Source organism: Nerophis ophidion, linkage group LG29 (assembly GCF_033978795.1).
Source record: "Nerophis ophidion isolate RoL-2023_Sa linkage group LG29, RoL_Noph_v1.0, whole genome shotgun sequence".
NCBI classification, from domain to species: domain Eukaryota; kingdom Metazoa; phylum Chordata; class Actinopteri; order Syngnathiformes; family Syngnathidae; genus Nerophis; species Nerophis ophidion.
In genome coordinates, this window is record NC_084639.1 from 20,176,680 (window position 1) to 20,191,597 (window position 14,918).

The following is a 14,918-nucleotide window of genomic DNA, read 5'->3' on the forward strand; positions in this document are numbered from 1 at the left end:
TGTAAAAGAACATTTTATTCCACCTCACACACACAGTAACTTGTCTTTATTCACCTTGGTGTGCCGACAAACAAAAGAGGGTCACATTATGGAAAACTAAGTAATTAAAAAAAAAAAAGAAGTAACAAGTCACATTTTTGGTAGATATGAAAAGGTGCAACAAGCAATCCTGCAGATTGTGCAGGCGAACACCTTTTTGGGGCATCTTGTGGTTAGAAAGTTTCCAAGAAGTAAACCAGACTTTAGAAGGATTGGCTCAAAAGTTTGAGAGCGAGGTCGTCACTAACAAACTTCAGCGAAGAAAGAAAAGAAGTGCGGATGGCAGCAGTGGAGGGGCTGTTGCCGTGGCAACCACGACGTTGTTTAATCCGCCAATTAAAGGAGGCTAAACAAAACGAGCAAAGAAGAAGAAAAAAAAAAAACGCAGCAGTGCTTCCAGGATACATCTGTACAATCTTTTGGAGGAAAAATGTGCTTGAAGTGTCCACTCGGTCAGCAGCAGCGCCCCCTGGTGGACGTCTCTCAGTAGAACCTCTTGTTGCGCTCCTGCCTCTTCTGGAAGACCACGGCGCCGACCACGCCGCAAACCACGATGCCCAGCAGGGCGCACAGCAGCAGCAGGAAGGCCTTTCAGCCCGTCAGCGGCGTGCTGCGGAAATTCCCCGTCGGGTCGTCGATGTTGTCTGGGGCCACAGCACGGGGGTCGTGATTCAACTTTTAACCTTTTATATTTGCCTTTTTCCCCCAAAAATTTTTTTAATAAATACTGGCCAAAAATAGAATTTTATTTTTTTTTTAAATAAATACCGCCCAAAAATATAAAACTTTTTTTTTTTTAAATACCGCCCAAAAATGGAAAAAAAATTTTTTTTAAAGTCACATGAGGTATTTATTTATTTAAAACATATTTACATTATTTAATAAAATGATTAAAAAAAAACTGTAAGATATATTTGTATTCAAAAACATATTTTAAAAAAAATCAAAGAAATACAAAACTTTATTTTTATTTAATTTAAAAAATAAATATGATTCTTTAAAGTGCAAGTTATTTTTTATTTATATTTTTTATTTATATTTTTTATATGGAAAAAAAAAATACGCCCACAAAAAACGAAATAAATGATTACAAAAAAATAATAAAAAACACAAGTGACTTATTTTATTTATTTAAAACGTATTCATATTTTTGGTATGTTTATGCCCTTTTTATCCTAGAAAACTTAGTTGTTTGTATGGCCGACACAACAAATATGCTAAAATTTCATAATTCACCTTTAACCTTTGTTTTGTTTTGTTTTTTTGTTTTTTTTTCAAATAAATACCGTCCAAAAAATTATGGGGGGGAAAAAGTAACATGAGGTACTTATTTATTTATTTAAAACATATCTATATTCTTTAATATGATAAAAAAAAAACAGTAAAATACCTATACTTGTATTCAAAAACATATTTAAAAAATTAAAGAAATACAAAAAAATAAACATAGCGCATTACTTTATTTTTATTTCATTTTAAAAATAAATACGCTGCTTTAAAGTGCAAGTTATTTTAAAATTGTATTTTTTATCTAGAAAAAAAATACCCCTCCAAAAAATAAAATAAATGATTACAAAAAAATAATAAAAAAACACGATTTACCTACTTTATTTATTTAAAACATATTTATATTTTTGGTATGTTTATGCCCTTTTTATCCTAGAAAATTTAGTTGTTTTTATGGCCGACACATCAAATATGCTAATATTTCATAATTCACCTTTAACCTTTATTATTTGTCTTTTTTTTTTTAAATAAATACCGCCCAAAAATGGAAAAACATTTTTTTTTTAAAGTCACATGAGGTATTTATTTATTTAAAACATATTTACATTATTTAATAATATGATAACAAATACCTTTAAGATATATTTGTATTCAAAAACATATTTAAAAAAAAAATCAAAGAAATACAAAACTTTATTTTTATTTAATTTAAAAAATAAATATGATGCTTTAAAGTGCAAGTTATTTTTTATTTATATTTTTTATTTATATTTTTTATCTGGAAAAAAAAAAATACGCCCACAAAAAACGAAATAAATGATTACAAAGAATTATAAAAAAGACGAGTTGCTTATTTTATTTATTTAAAACGTATTTATATTTTTGGTATGTTTATGCCCTTTTTATCATAAAAAACTTAGTTGTTTTTATGGCCGACAAATCAAATATGCTAAAATTTTATAATTCACCTTTAACCTTTTTTATTTGTCTTTTTTTTTTTTTTAAATAAATACCGCCCAAAAATGGAAAACATTTTTTTTTAAAAGCCACATGAGGTATTTATTTATTTAAAACATATTTACATTATTTAATAATATGATTAAAAAAAACTGGAAGATATATTTGTATTCAAAAACATATTTTTTTTTTTAAATTAAAGAAATACAAAACTTTATTTTTATTTAATTAAAAAAATAAATATGATGCTTTAAAGTGCAAGTTATTTTTTATTTATATTTTTTATCTGGAAAAAAAAATACCCCCACAAAAAACGAAATAGATGATTACAAAAAATAATAAAAAAACACGAGTTACTTATTTTATTTATTTAAAACGTATTTATATTTTTGGTATGTTTATGCCCTTTTAATCCTAGAAAATTTAGTTGTTTTTATGGCCGACACAACAAATATGCTAAAATTTCATAATTCACCTTTAACCTTTGTTTTGTTTTTGTTTTTTCAAATAAATACCGTCCAAAAAATGGGGGGAGGGAAAAAGTCACATGAGGTACTTATTTATTTATTTAAAACATATCTATATTATTTAATATGATAAAAAAAACATAAAATACTTACATTTGTATTTAAAAACATGTTTAAAAAATTAAAGAAATACAAAAAATAAACATAACTCATTACTTTATTTGTATTTCATTTAAAAAATAAATACGATGCTTTAAAGTGCAAATATACTAAAAATGCATAATTCATCTTTAACCTTTGTTTTTTATGTCTTTTTTTAAAATAAATATCGCCCAAAAATGAAAAAAAAAAAAAAAAAAATTCACATGAGGTATTTATTTATTTAAAACATATTTACATTATTTAACAATATGATTAAAAAAAACTGTAAGATATGTATATTTGTATTCAAAAACATATTTTAAAAAATCAAAGAAACACAAAACTTTATTTTTATTTAATTTAAAAAATAAATACGGTGCTTTAAAGTGCAAGTTATTTTTTATTTATATTTTTTATCTGGAAAAAAAAATACCCCCACAAAAAACAAAATAAATGATTACAAAAAAATAATAAAAAACACAAGTGACTTATTTTATCTATTTAAAACGTATTCATATTTTTGGTATGTTTATGCCCTTTTTATCCTAGAAAACTTAGTTGTTTTTATGGCCGACACATCAAATATGCAAAAATGTTATAATTCACTTTTAACCTTTGTTTTTTATGTCTTTTTAAAAAAAATAAATACTGCCCAAAAATGGGAAAAAAATAGTCACATGGGGTAATTATTTATTTAAAACATATCTATATTGTTTAGTAAATGATTAAAAAAAACAGTAAGATATTTATATTTGTACTGAAAAACATATTTAAAAAATTAAAGAATTACAAAAAAATAAAAATAGCGCATGACTTTATTTCTATTTCATTTAAAAAATAAATACGCTGCTTTAAAGTGCAAGTTATTTTTTTTATTTGTATTTTTTATCTGAAAAAAAAACTAAATAAAGAAATAAATGATTCCAAAAAATAATCAAAACACGAGTTACTCATTTTATGCATTTAAAAGGTATGTACAGTATATTATTTAATAATTATATGATGAAGAAAACCCAGTAAGTCATTTATATTTGTATTTAAAAACATATTTAAAAAAATTTAATAAATACAAAAAAAATAGACCGCAGGACTTTATTTTTATTTAATTTAAAAAATAAATATGTTGCTTTACAGTGCAAGAGTTATTTATTTGTATCTTTTTTATCTGAAAAAATGAATAGCCCCACAAAAAACTAAATAAATATATGATTACAAAAAATAATAAAAACAATTTTCTTTTGTTTGAAAGTATTGATGCGGTATATTTATTTTCAAATAGTCATACAAATAATAAAATACAAGCGCTGGAATCATTTCTTTTTTATTATTATTTTTTTAATAAAAAAAATATAAATTAAAGCGCATGAGTTATTAGTCTTTTCATCTTGGTTTTTTGTACTTATTGGTTTTTGTATTTAAAAATAATACTAAAATAAAAGCAAAGAAAGTTATTTTTGGGTCTTTTTTCATTTGTTTGAAAGCATTTATATATTCATTTTTAAATAGTCATATAAATAATAAAATACAAGCGCTGGAGTTATTTATATTTCATTATTGTTTTTTATATAGATTACAAAATATACAAATTTAAGTGCATTGAGTCGTGTTTTTTTCTTGTTTCTTTGTATTGTAAAAACAAAATAAAATAAAAACCAAAAAGTATTTTTTTTTTCTTTTATTTGAAAACATTTATATATTTATTTTTAAATAGTCATGCAAAAAATAAAATGAAAGCGCTGGAATTATTTTTTATTACTATTTTTTATACATTAAAAAATATATAAATTAAAGCGCATAAGTTATTTATGTTTTTATCTTGTTTTTTTGTGTTTTGAAAAAATAAAATAAAAACAAAAACAATTTTTTTTGTTGTCATTTTTCTTTTGTTTGAAAGCATCTATATATTTATTTTTAAATAGTCATACAAATAATGAAATTCAAGCGCTGGAGTTATTCATTTTTAATTATTTTTTTTATAAATTAAAAATATATAATCAAAGTGCAGGAGTTTTTTTTTTTCTTGATTTTGTATTTGAAAAATTAAATTAAACAAAAACAAAAAGGTTGTTTTTTTTTAGTAAATTTTGTTTTGTTTGAAAGCATCTACATATTTATTTTTAAATAGTCATACAAATAATAAAATACAAGCGCTTGAGTTATTCATTTTTAATTATTATTTTTTATGAATTAGAAAATATATAATCAAAGTGCATGAGTTATGCTTTTTTATTGTTTTTTGTATTTAAAAAAAAAAAAAATACTAAAAACAAAAACGTTTTTTTTGGTCTTTTTTTCTTTTGTTTAAAAGCATTTATACATTTCATTTTAAATAGTCATACAAATAATAAAATACAAGCACTGGAGTTATTTATTTTTTATTATTATTTTTTATAAATGAAAAAATATATACATTAAACCACGAGTTATTTACGTTTTTATATATAATTTTTTTGTATTTGAAAAAAAACATTTAAACAAAAAACAAAAAAAGTTATTTATTTTTTAGTCTGTTTTTCTTTGTTTGAAAGCATGTATATGTTTATTTTTCAATAGTCATACAATAATAAAATACCCAAAAAAATGCATGTTTTTTTTTTTTTTTTTCTCAATATAAATGACTAAAACACTCAAACAAATAAAAGACGAAAATCAAAGCGCATGAGTGTAGTTCACCTTTGGGCGACTTGAGGAAGCTGACGCTGGGCTGGATCTTGGTCCAGTCCAGGTTCTCCTCCTCAGGACTGTGTTCTACCATCAGCTGGTAGAGCTTCATGGAGATGATGTCATGGTTGTCTGCAACATCAAACATGGTCACGTGTCACCGGGTGCAGAATCACGAGTCCTCATGCAACTTCCCTAACGATACTCACATCCGAACCTCCGATATCGATGTAATGCGATATCAGCAGGAGTCATTGGTACTTGCATTATTTAGTAGTGAACATGAAAACACTTACCTATTTAGTATTAACCGTCTGGAGTGGACTTACGCTGTCTTTAAGTTGAAGTGGAGTGGTAATAGTTTTTGGTGACATCCGGTGATCATAATCATTTATAAAAGATACACGTTTAACTGTCTGTCCAGCTTTGTACAAGTAAACACTCTGCTTGTATCGCACATGATATCACACACAAGTAAACACGCTGCAGGATTGCTAGTATCGCATATGATATCACACCCAAGTAAACACGCTGCAGGATTGCTCATATTACACATGATATCACACACAAGTAAACACTCTGCTTGAATTACACATGATATCACACACAAGTAAACACTCTGCAGGACTGCTTGTATCGCACATGATATCACACACAATTAAACATGCTGCAGGATTGCTAGTATCACATATGATTTCACAAACAAGTAAACACTCTGCTTGTATCGCACATGATATCACACACAATTAAACATGCTGCAGGATTGCTAGTATCACATATGATATCACACACAAGTAAACACTCTGCTGGACGGCTTGTAAAGCACATATGATATCACACACAATTAAACATGCTGCAGGATTGCTAGTATCACATATGATATCACACACAAGTAAACACTCTGCTTGTATCACACATGATATCACACACAATTAAACATGCTGCAGGATTGCTAGTATCACATATGATATCACACACAAGTAAACACTCTGCTTGTATCGCACATGATATCACACACAATTAAACATGCTGCAGGATTGCTAGTATCACATATGATATCACACACAAGTAAACACTCTGCAGGACGGCTTGTATCCCACATGATATCACACACAAGTAAACACTCTGCAGGACTGCTTGTATCACACATGATTTCACACACAATTAAACATGCTGCAGGATTGCTAGTATCGCACAAGATATCACACACAAGTAAACACGCTGCAGGACTGCTTATATTACACATATCACATCACACACAAGTAAACACTCAGCTTGTATCGCACATGATATCACACACAATTAAACATGCTGCAGGATTGCTAGTATCGCACATGATATCACACACAAGTAAACACTCTGCAGGACGGCTTGTATCCCACATGATATCACACACAGGTAAACACGCTGCAGGATTGCTAGTATCGCACATGATATCACACACAAGGAAAGACACTGCAGGACTGCTTGTATCACACATGATATCACACACAAGTAAACACTCTGCTTGTATCGCACATGATGTCACACACAAACATGCTGCAGGATTCCTAGTATCGCACATGATATCACACACAAGTAAACACTCTGCAGGACTGCTTGTATTGCACATGATATCACACACAAGTAAATAATCTGCAGGGGAGCTTGAATCGCACATGATATCACACACAAGTAAACACTCTGCTTGTATCGCACATGATGTCACACACAAACATGCTGCAGGATTCCTAGTATCGCACATGATATCACACACAAGTAAACACTCTGCAGGACTGCTTGTATTGCACATGATATCACACACAAGTAAATAATCTGCAGGGGAGCTTGAATCGCACATGGTATCACACACAATTAAACACTCTGCATGACGACTTGTATCCCACATGATATCACACACAAGTAAACACTCTGCAGGATAGCTTGTATCGCACATGATATCATACACAAGTAAACATGCTGCAGGATAGCTTGTATCGCACATGATATCACACACAAGTAAACACTCTGCAGGACTGCTTGTATCGCACATGGTATCACATACAAGTAAACATGCTGCAGGATTGCTAGTATCGCACATATCACACACAAGTAAACACTCTGCAGGATGGCTTGTATCGCACATGATATCACACACAAGTAAACACTCTGCAGGACTGCTTGTATCGCACATGATATCACACACAAGTAAATGTTCTGCAGGGCTTATATCCCACATGAAATCACACACAAGTAAACACTCTGCAGGACTGCTTGTATCGCACATGATATCATACACAAGTAAACATGCTGCAGGATTGCTAGTATCGCATATGATATCACACACAAGTAAACGCTCTGCAGGACTGCTTGTATCGCACAGGATATCACACACAAGTAAACACTCTGCAGGACGGCTTGTATCGCACATGATATCACACACATTGTTAACCCTCTGCAGGACTGCTTGTATCGCACATGATATCACACAAGTAAATGTTCTGCAGGGCTGCTTGAATCACACATGATATCACACACAAGTAAACACTCTGCAGGACGGCTTGTATCGCACATGATGTCACACACTTCCATCAGAGACACTGGCGGTCAACACACCCCTCCGACTTTCAGGTATAATAATAATAATAATAATAATAGATTAGATTCATATCGCGCTTTTCTATTGTTGGATACTGAAAGCGCTCACAGAAAAGTGGGAACCCATCATTCATTCACACAATGGCGGTGGTAAGCTACATCTGTAGCCACAGCTGCCCTGGGGTAGACTGACGGTAGGCATGGCTTTATAATCACACCAAAACGGCATAGCTCGGTTGGCAGAGCGGCCGTGCCAGCAACTTGAGGGTTGCAGGTTCGATTCCCGCTTCCGCCATCCTATTCACTGCCATTGTGTCCTTGGGCAGGGCACTTTACCCGCCCGCTCCCAGTGCCACCCACACTGGTTTAAATGTAACTTAGATATTGGGTTCTCACTATGTAAAGCGCTTTGAGTCACTAGAGAAAAGCGCTATATAAATATAATTCCCTTCACTAAAACACTAGTGTTGGAGCCTATTTATATTATTTATTTCTGAATTGTTTTGACAATCTACTTCAACAATGCCAATGAAGTTGTTGATTATTTATTGGATGTATTGGATGAATTATGATTGATGCGACCCCGAAAGGGAATAAGCGGTGGAAAAATGGATGGATGACTGATTGTTTTCAGCTGCTCACGCTCCTCCTGGTGGTTCAACTCCCTCCTCCTATAATTAGGAGGACGGCCCAGCTGGGCGCTGCCTTTGTCCGTCCGTCATACGGAAGGAGCGAGGAGTGATATTGTTTGTTTACCACTAAATAAGTGTATTTGTATTATACAGAAAGTCGACCACGATGAATATTTTTTTTGTTTGTGAAAATAAATGAACATTTTGAATCCGGAAGCATCTCCGCGAGTGCTTATTAGGAATTTAGTGCGTCATAAAACCTCCTCCTCAAGGCTACTCTGCAATCTTTATTTTTTCGAAATGACTAGTCAGATAAGGGATTTCCCAGAATGATCCTAGTAAATGTGTCTAATAACATCTGAATCGCTCTCACTGCCCTCGCCTTGTTTTCTTCACTCTAACTTTCCTCATCCAGAAATCTTTCATCCTTCTCGCGAATTAATGGGGAAATTGTCGCTTTCTCGGACCGAATCGCTCTTGCCGCTGGTGGCCATGATTATAAACAATGTGGGGATGTGAGGAGCTCCACAACCCGTGACGTCACGCGCATATTGTCTGCTACTTCCGGTACAGGCAAGGCTTTTTTTATTAGCGACCAAAAGTTGCGACGGATGTTCTCTACTAAATCCTTTCAGCAAAAATATGGGGAAATGATCAAGTATGACACATAGAAGACGTTTGAATAAGAAAATCTCATTTCCGTAGGCCTTTAAGGGGCGTCCACACGTGAACGCGAGCATTGTTCAAATACGCACCGGAGAGGTCACCGGTGGCCGCCGAGGCGCCAAAGAAATACCCGGTGGGGAGACGCACGCCTCCGATGTCAATGCACTCCTTCCACTCGTTCTTGTCGTCCACGTCCACCATCACCTGCGGGGGGCGGCCACAATTTCGTCAAGGCGTCCGCGGTCGAGCTGCGTCTCGTGTACGTACGGTCAGGCGTCCTCTGGAGTAGCGGACGGCGAGGTAGGTGTCGAAGTGTCGGTTGCGCAGGTCGGCCGAGCAGCCCCCCAGCTCCGAGGCGCGGCCGTCGCTGCCGTGGTCGTAGCTCAGCGAGCCGTTGTTCACCATGGCCGAGATGTACGGGAAGGAGCGCTGAGAGGGGGAAAAAGGCGGCGTAACTATGGCGATGAGAGGTGACGGCACGCAGACACAAAAAGATGGCAAATCATAACAGCTCTCAGATGACATGCAAATATCGGATTTCCTTGAATTGCCGCCGGGCTTATAGTATGCACCTGTTTTGAATTACTGTTCATATTTAGTATGACAGTTATACTGTTATATTGAATTAAAAAAAACAACGAATTTGCGTCTTTGCAAACCTTACAAAAGATCATTTTTCTGGAACGACTAACGAAAATACATATCTCTAGGCGTGTGTTGTTTAGAAGTTATGCTGGAATACAATTTTATTGCTTTTTTTTCGCATTATCTCAGGATTCTAATAGTCATATTAAGTAAAAAACATTAGGGCCGGGCAACGATTAAAAATTTTAATCGAATTTAATCGCACTATTTCTCCGATTAATCGCGATTAACTGCATTGTATACGCAAATGACTTCAAAAGTAGTGTGTAGTGCACCTTTTATTGGAATATTCTCCCACATGAACAAAACTCATCTGTATACTCTGGCCTTTAAATAGACCTCCTTTTTAGACCTGTTGATCTGCCGCTTCTTTTCTTTCTCCTATGTCCACCCCCTCCCTTGTGGAGGGGGTCCGGTCCGATGACCATGGATGAAGTACTGGCTGTCCAGAGTCGAGACCCAGGATGGACCGCTCGCCTGTATCGGTTGGGGACATCTCTACGCTGCTGATCCGCTTGAGATGGTTTCCTGTGGACGGGACTCTCGCTGCTGTCTTGGATCCGCTTGAACTGAACTCTCGCGGCTGTGTTGGAGCCACTATGGATTGAACTTTCACCCGCTCGACATCCATTGCTTTCGGTCCCCTAGAGAGGGGGGGTTGCCCACATCTGAGGTCCTCTCCAAGGTTTCTCATAGTCAGCATTGTCACTGGCGTCCCACTGGATGTGAATTCTCCCTGCCCACTGGGTGTGAGTTTTCCTTGCCCTTTTGTGGGTTCTTCCGAGGATGTTGTAGTCGTAATGATTTGTGCAGTCCTTTGAGACATTTGTGATTTGGGGCTATATAAATAAACATTGATTGATTGATTGATTGATTGAAACATTTGTTGTGCAAACATAATTCAAATCAGTCCTTGTTAAACAGTAGCAGTTAAATAGCATATTTTATGAAAATCAACTCAAAAAATGTAAATACAAACATTTAAGCTTATTTCCACTGCCAGGGTATTTAAGGTAACATGTTTGTTATGGAAAATAAATATAATCTACATACAAATCTCTGAGCCACAATCATAACATCTGAACAGGCAATTTCTGAGGTAACAGCAGGAACATTTTTTTTTTTTATCAAGGATCTTATGTTTAAAAAACTTATATTATAGGTAGTGGGCTGTTTTAGGGAATTTTTGATCAAATTATCCGTAGTAGCAATATTAATAATGTTGTGTTTATGACCATATCTAGGAATTGATATGATGGGAATTTTCCCATTGTTTGCTTGGTGCTTTGATAAACTGAAGGCATCATATACATGGTACTATATTGTGATGTTATGAGCCAGGGGAATAAAAGAACTACCCTACCCAGCATGCAACAGGAGTGACGAGCATGCATAGGTTGTGTGTCGCCATGACGGCATCTTGTATGTTGTGATAAGTAAACGTTAAGAACTCGTCTGCATTATTCATAAATAGACGGACAACACAAATACTCCGCTGCTTCACAGGCCGCCGGATGTAGCTGGCAAAGTATTCCCATGCTAGCAAGCACGCGTCATTCAGTCCAAAACGGCCCGATCTATCCACATCCAGAATTGTCTGGCGGTCGTAAGTGACCACGCTGTAAGCCAGCCGTGAAATTTGCAGAATTGTCCGGTATTTTTTGCCAAATGTTCCATCTTGTTAAGAAAAGGGGTTAACAAAATAAAAGCACGTAAACGACATACGCAAACGTGCGATAAAAAATAATTGTCGGGCGTTAATAGATTGATGAGTTAACTCGTAATTAACGCATTCATTTGCCCACCCCTAAAAAAAAAATCCTTTTTGCATTTGCGAGATTTAAAAAAAAAAGCACATGTTCCGAGGAAAACTCCCAAAGATGCATTATTTCAGGCATTTTAGTGTTCTCGTGAGACGTGTAAAAAACGCCAACTCAACACCGAACCAAACCGGAGTCAATGAAGAGAACGTCTCAGCTGGAGGCGTGTCTTAATGAAATTAAACAATGGATGTCCGCTAACTTTTTGCAACTCAACGCCAAAAAAACGGAAATGCTGATTATCGGCCCTGCTAGACACCGACCTCTATTTAATAATACAACTCTAACATTTGACAACCAAACAATTAAACAAGGCGACACGGTAAAGAATCTGGGTATTATCTTCGACCCAACTCTCTCCTTTGAGGCACACATTAAAAGCGTTACTAAAACGGCCTTCTTTCATCTCCGCAATATCGCTAAAATTCGCTCCATTCTGTCCACTAAAGACGCTGAGATCATTATCCATGCGTTTGTTACGTCTCGCCTCGACTACTGTAACGTATTATTTTCGGGTCTCCCCATGTCTAGCATTAAAAGATTACAGTTGGTACAAAATGCGGCTGCTAGACTTTTGACAAGAACAAGAACGTTTGATCATATTATGCCTGTACTGGCTCACCTGCACTGGCTTCCTGTGCACTTAAGATGTGACTTTAAGGTTTTACTACTTACGTATAAAATACTACAAGGTCTAGCTCCATCCTATCTTGCCGATTGTATTGTACCATATGTCCCGGCAAGAAATCTGCGTTCAAAGGACTTCGGCTTATTAGTGATTCCTAGAGCCCAAAAAAAGTCTGCGGGCTATAGAGCGTTTTCCGTTCGGGCTCCAGTACTCTGGAATGCCCTCCCGGTAACAGTTCGAGATGCCACCTCAGTAGAAGCATTTAAGTCTCACCTTAAAACTCATTTGTATACTCTAGCCTTTAAATAGACTCCCTTTTTAGACCAGTTGATCTGCCGTTTCTTTTCTTTTTCTTCTATGTCCCACTCTCCCTTGTGGAGGGGGTCCGGTCCGATCCGGTGGCCATGTACTGCTCGCCTGTGTATCGGCTGGGGACATCTCTGCGCTGCTGATCCGCCTCCGCTTGGGATGGTTTCCTGCTGGCTCCGCTGTGAACAGGACTCTCGCTGCTGTGTTGGATCCGCTTTGGACTGGACTCTCGCGACTGTGTTGGATCCATTGTGGATTGAACTTTCACAGTATCATGTTAGACCCGCTCGACATCCATTGCTTTCCTCCTCTCCAAGGTTCTCATAGTCATCATTGTCACCGATGTCCCACTGGGTGTGAGTTTTCCTTGCCCTTATGTGGGCCTACCGAGGATGTCGTAGTGGTTTGTGCAGCCCTTTGAGACACTAGTGATTTAGGGCTATATAAGTAAACATTGATTGATTGATGAACGTCGTTGTAAGCTTGACCATTTACTTTTGACAATTCCTTCATAGACAAGATGGTGAAAAACTGAAAAGAACAAGAGACACAAACACACTTATTGCCTCTGTACATATTTGTTTACAATGAGATATAAAAATGTAACGGTAATGTCGGAAAATGTCCAGCAGAGGGAGACTCCCGTCTGCCTAAAATAACTTGAACACATTGTATCTAGTTCGACAATTATATTGAACATATCGGCACTATTACACTTTTTTTAACGTGTCTGACATGTTGTTAACTTATTAAAGATGACTTACGGCATTGCTTCTTCGCCGCTTTGTGTAGGACGGCAACAGAAAGTACCACAGAAGACCACAAAATGTATCTCTGGCGTTCGAACAAATACCGGAAGTCAACCAACAGGAAGTCATTCAGCGGAAGTGACATCACCTAACTGCTGTTTACCGATTATAAAGTGCAATAAATATAAACAACTTTAACTCCAAATTAAAGCATTGCAGTTACTAATTCAAAATATTATCAAGTAATACAAAAATATTACATATGTTGTGTACCTGTATAAGTGTATGAGGTTACAATCACACACTTTATTGAGATTTACTTGAGCCTTCTGTTTACATTATTAGCATATCTACTGTGGCTAAGCAGACTTTTGCCAAAAGGACAATCATTCATTTGTTGTGGGTTTATCCACTTTAATGCACTTTATTTTATTATTATTTTTGGAATGCATGTTTTGTTTGAAGGCCTAATATAAATGAAAAACTTTGTGCTTTTTTTTTGAAAAGCAAAGGCTACTGGAATATTAAAAAAATGTCAATATTCAATAAAAAAAAGACTTTATTTGAAAAACATGTCTAAATATTTATTCTGGGCTATTTATGCAATATAAATAAAATTGTGAAAAACTGCATTCATTATTTTCATTTTGGTGCATCCCTAATATTGAGTGAAACCTAAAGTTTGTATTTGCAAACCCTAGAAAAACAACTATCGAGTAAAACTCACATTTATTCAATATCACAGGCATTTTTAGACATTTTTGCACGTTTGGATTGGAATACATTTGTATTATTTTTTCGCATTATAAGTACATTACTGTCAAATTTAGTAAGAAAATTGACTTTTTGTGTTTGCAAACCTTACCAAATGTTTTTTTTTTCCAGGAAAACTCTCAAATATACATTTTTTTTCACGCATTATTAGACATTTTGCATTTCTACTTTTGGAGTTATGTTTCAAAAATTTGTCATTTTGAGTGTGATCAATATGAGGCCAGTAAAACCTCATTTTTGTATTTGTGAACCTTTCCAAAATAACTGATTCTGGTAAAACTCACATAAATTCAATATTACGGGCTTTTTTTTAATAGAAATTTCATGTTTGGTTTTGGAGTTATGATTATTAACCTTTCATATTTAATATGAAAGGTATAAAAAAAACTAATTTGTGTCTTTGCAAACCTTACAAAAGATAATTTTCAAAATGGAGGAGGTTGATTTCAATCATTTGAAATCGCATACATTTTGTGCAACAGTAAAAAAAAACAAATACTTTGTCTTGAATTTGAACTGGTGGGGGTTCAGTACCTCCAACAAGGTTAAGAACCACTGGCCTAGAGTTTCCACAGGGTCAAACTCGTCACGTCACGAGTGACACTTCACCTGTCATCATTTTCAAA

The 14,918-nt window shown here is 34.4% G+C and overlaps 1 protein-coding gene across 1 annotated transcript in view; it reads right to left on the reverse strand.

Annotated features, from left to right (window-relative positions):
* The window catches only part of lman2 (lectin, mannose-binding 2), a 37,432-nt gene continuing 22,514 nt past the window's right edge, over positions 1–14,918 (reverse strand). Inside the window, exons 5-8 of the mRNA XM_061891597.1 lie at positions 9,635–9,796; positions 9,457–9,571; positions 5,505–5,624; positions 1–683 (exon numbers count right to left, since the gene is read on the reverse strand). Of these exons, the coding sequence (XP_061747581.1) occupies positions 631–683; positions 5,505–5,624; positions 9,457–9,571; positions 9,635–9,796 (450 nt within the window). The 3' untranslated portion in view covers positions 1–630. The remainder of the gene's footprint in view (positions 684–5,504; positions 5,625–9,456; positions 9,572–9,634; positions 9,797–14,918) is intronic.